General features: G+C 47.4%; 1 protein-coding gene across 1 annotated transcript; it reads right to left on the bottom strand.

The window, feature by feature from the left end:
* Nucleotides 1–1,077: 1,077 nt before the first annotated feature.
* LOC141436279 (uncharacterized) lies at nt 1,078–3,456 on the bottom strand. The gene has a single exon (XM_074099184.1). The coding sequence runs from the start codon at nt 3,187–3,189 to the stop codon at nt 1,603–1,605; it is 1,587 nt and encodes a 528-aa protein (XP_073955285.1). The 5' UTR covers nt 3,190–3,456; the 3' UTR covers nt 1,078–1,602.
* Nucleotides 3,457–3,704: the final 248 nt, after the last annotated feature.

Here is a 3,704-nt window from a genome sequence, read left to right as displayed (position 1 = left end):
TTTAAACAAAATTTTGCGAAATCTAAAGCAGTTATATGGATCCTATATCTACACAATATGTCTGCACTACACAGTACAGGTCCTTAAAACTACTTACAATTAACAATAAAATAAAATAAAATACTTGTAACGTTTAAATTTGCAACCAAGAATAAGGTGCAATTTAGTCAAAATTTGCCAACAAGAAGTTATTGTATAAACAGTACAAGTGTTAAAAGTTCTCTACTTGCGGTTCCGGGCTACCACTGCTGCTGCGCACGTTTTTTCCCAGTTTCGTTTCTCTGGTACCGCTAGAAGTCCAACCACGCCGTCACGAGGTTTTGGGTTTTTCTCCTGTTTGCGCCGGAAGTCCCCAGCGGAAAAATCCGCGAGTTAGCTCGGCGGGAAGGAGGCTTTAAGGTGTAGACGGTGATACGCCGCCCCAACAAACTTCTCAATAACAAATAACTCTAACAAACACTTTCGGATTTAACACTTTAGCACTTTGGTGTCACTATCACTACATTCAGACGGCAAGCGGAAAAGGCGAGCACTGGCTAGGTGTGGCCAGCTGCCAGCAAGTGGCGAGAACTCGCTAGAATTGGCTATCCGCTATCCGAGTGACGAAGGGCGACAAGTGGCGCGCCGCGGCGAACACCGTTGAACCACGGTGAGAGGCGCGATGTGGCGAGCCTCGGCGAACCACGACGAAAGGCGCGATGCGGCGAGCTTTGGCGAGATGCGGCAACACGCGGCAGCAACGTCGCAAAACGGCGAGATGCGGCGACACTCGGCTACATGCGGCGCGATGCGGACACCCTCGGCTACATGCGGCGAGACCCGGCTAGATGCGGCTACACTCGGCTACATGCGGCGACACTCGGCTACATGCGGCGCGATGCGGCGACACACGGCTACCTGCGGCGCGATGCGGCGAGGGGCGAACCTTTTTATCAGAGCGATGGCTACCTCGACCGACCGTGGCGACCACTGGCGGGCGACTGGTAAGGTTTTTTTTTTTTTTTTTTTTTTTTTTTTTTTTTTTTTTTTTTTTTTTTTTTTTTTACCTGGCTACCTCCAACATGATCGGAGCCTATGTTTACAATGCCGTTTCACTCCAGTTCTATCACTTATCCTTCTCGCACTTTCATGCTGCATTCCTTTTCTTTCTATCTTTCTTCCTCATTCTTACTATCATTATTAGCTATTCTATCTATCTAATTTTTACTTAACTTATTGTTATATTTCATCTTACATTCCTTTCCTTCCTCTTTTACATACTATCGTATCTCTCTAGCTGTCCTCTGTTACCATGCTTTACTATTTTCTTGCTCTTTCAACAAAAGGAGGGGAGAGGGTCCCCGGGTGTTCTTTATTTATAATTTCCAACAATTCTACATTCTTACAATTTTAACTTAACTATCTTATATCTATAATGTATTACAGTTTTTAGGGTGTCAACATTTGTAAACACTTTTTCGGACACATTTTTGTTTGGTACTTATTTTACTTGCTTACAATTTTCTTACTTACTCTTACATTTAGTACTATTTTATTTATACTCTATATATTTTGCATGCTTATTACTAATATACTCAGTATATCATTTAAACATACTTTTTCTTATCTATTTTTATTTTTAACAATGGTTTTGCTTGCTACTTCTATACAATATTTTATAAATCTTTCTCTATTTTTTCCCATCATTATGTCTCTTATATTGTCTTTAGTTAGTTTAATGTCTATTTTATTTTCCAGGTCAAACCTCTGCACTCCATACTGGGGACATTCAAGGAGCAGGTGGGCAATTGTCTCGGGCACCCCTGGTTCGCAGGAGCATGATGGATTCTCCTTGCACTTAAAGCGATTTAAGTACTCGGAGAATCCACCATGCCCGGTCAATATCTGGGTAATAATGCCGCGCGGGACCATCTTTCGGACCACTCCGTACGCTTCCACCACATTGGGGAAGAATAGCTTCGTGGTCGACGCGGTCGTACCTTCCACATACCTCCGGTTCCACACATCAAGGGAATCCTTTCGAAGGATTCTCTTGATGTGTGATACCGGACAAAGATCATAGTTTGGTCTTCTTTTGGATGCTACAGCGGCTTCTTTGGCTAGCTGGTCGGCCCTCTCGTTGCCATCCAATCCCGCGTGTGCCTTTATCCAAAACAAGGAAAGTTCCTTGCCTTGGAGGGAGATTGATGTTAAGTTCTCTCTTGTGGCTATGGCGAGCGGGTGGAGGCAACGATGGTTCGAAATGGTTTGCAGAGCCGCCCTAGAGTCGCTATAGACCCCAAAAGAAGACCCCGCACTGTTCAGAGCCACACTTGTAGCCTCTTGTAAGGCTAGGAGCTCGGCCTGATACACGCTACAGTAGTCCGAGAGCGCAAGCTTGACGGCCCTAGTCTCGGCGTCGCCTTGCCAAATAGATAATGCGGCGCCGACCCTGCCACCAATCTTGCTCCCGTCGGTGTATATCCTAGTTGTGTATTGCTCGTTCTTGTTTAGGGCATCCTGATCGGCCAGGATCCCAAACTCGATGCTGGTTTGCTCCGCTGGATGTGGTGTCTCCAGCGCGGACCCTCTCCGCTCAATCTCCCTGTCGCCAAGCTGCGGCAGGTTTGCTCCCCTCTTGGCTTCATAAAGTAAAGCTGCCTCACGGACTCGGAGGTCTAGTGGGAGCATCCCCGCTAGCAGCAACGCGGCGTTGAGGGAGACAGTGCGGTAGGCCCCGCACTGTTTTTGCGCTATGCCTCTCTGTATGACCTCAAACTTCTTTCGCGTCGTCAGCTTCTCTGCAGCCGGTGCCCATACGCTCGCGGCATACAGTATCACTGGCTCTATGGTTGCCACGTAAATCGTTTTGACAACTTCGGGATGAAGTCCCCAGCTAACTTTTGCCGCCTTTGTCAGTTGCTTGTATATCCCCGCAGCTTTCCTGCAAACATTGGTTATATGGCTGTTGAATGTTAGCTTATTGTCTATGGTCACACCTAGGAGTTTCACTTCCTCCGCAAAACCAACCTCTATCCCTCCCATGACGAGGCGCGGGGTGTCGTACTTAAGCTTGTTTGTAATAAGCAACGCATTTGTTTTATGTGGAGCAAACTTAAGTTTGCTCTTGACTCCCCACGCCCGGACACGCTCGAGAGCGGGGTTAGCCTGCCCTTCAATCTCCTGTGCTGTGCTTCCGTCAAACGCCATGACCACGTCATCTGCGAAGGCCTGGCAGTAGCTACCCCCATTTGCAAGATCCTTCAAGAGGGGGTCCAACAATAAGTTCCATAGAATTGGGCCTCCTATGGAACCTTGGACACAACCCTTTCTTGTGGATCTTGTGTGTTGTTCTCCCGCATACCTAACCACGACCTCTCTGTCACTAAGATAGCTGTCGATGACCCTTCTCAAGTTCAGCGGACAGTTCTCCTCCGCCAGTCGGACTCGGATTTCGGGCCACCATGCGCTATCGAAGGCTCCTTCTATATCTAGTGAAATCAAAGTGATCATTTTCTTTTGTTTCAACTTATTGCGGATGTACTGCATAAGGCTATAGAGGGAGTCTTCGGTGCTGCGCTGCGGCATGAACCCGTACTGGCGGGGGCTCATCCTTGGCAATATGTGATACTTGAGTCGGGTCACCAACAGCTTCTCGTAAGTTTTGCCCATAATTGACAGGAGGCCGATCGGTCTATGGGATTTGGGAATGGTGTAGTCGCTCT

This window comes from Choristoneura fumiferana, chromosome 16 (genome assembly GCF_025370935.1).
Source record: "Choristoneura fumiferana chromosome 16, NRCan_CFum_1, whole genome shotgun sequence".
Lineage (NCBI taxonomy): Eukaryota > Metazoa > Arthropoda > Insecta > Lepidoptera > Tortricidae > Choristoneura > Choristoneura fumiferana.
Note: the sequence above shows the minus strand (reverse complement) of the source record. Positions and strands in the feature narration are given on the sequence as shown.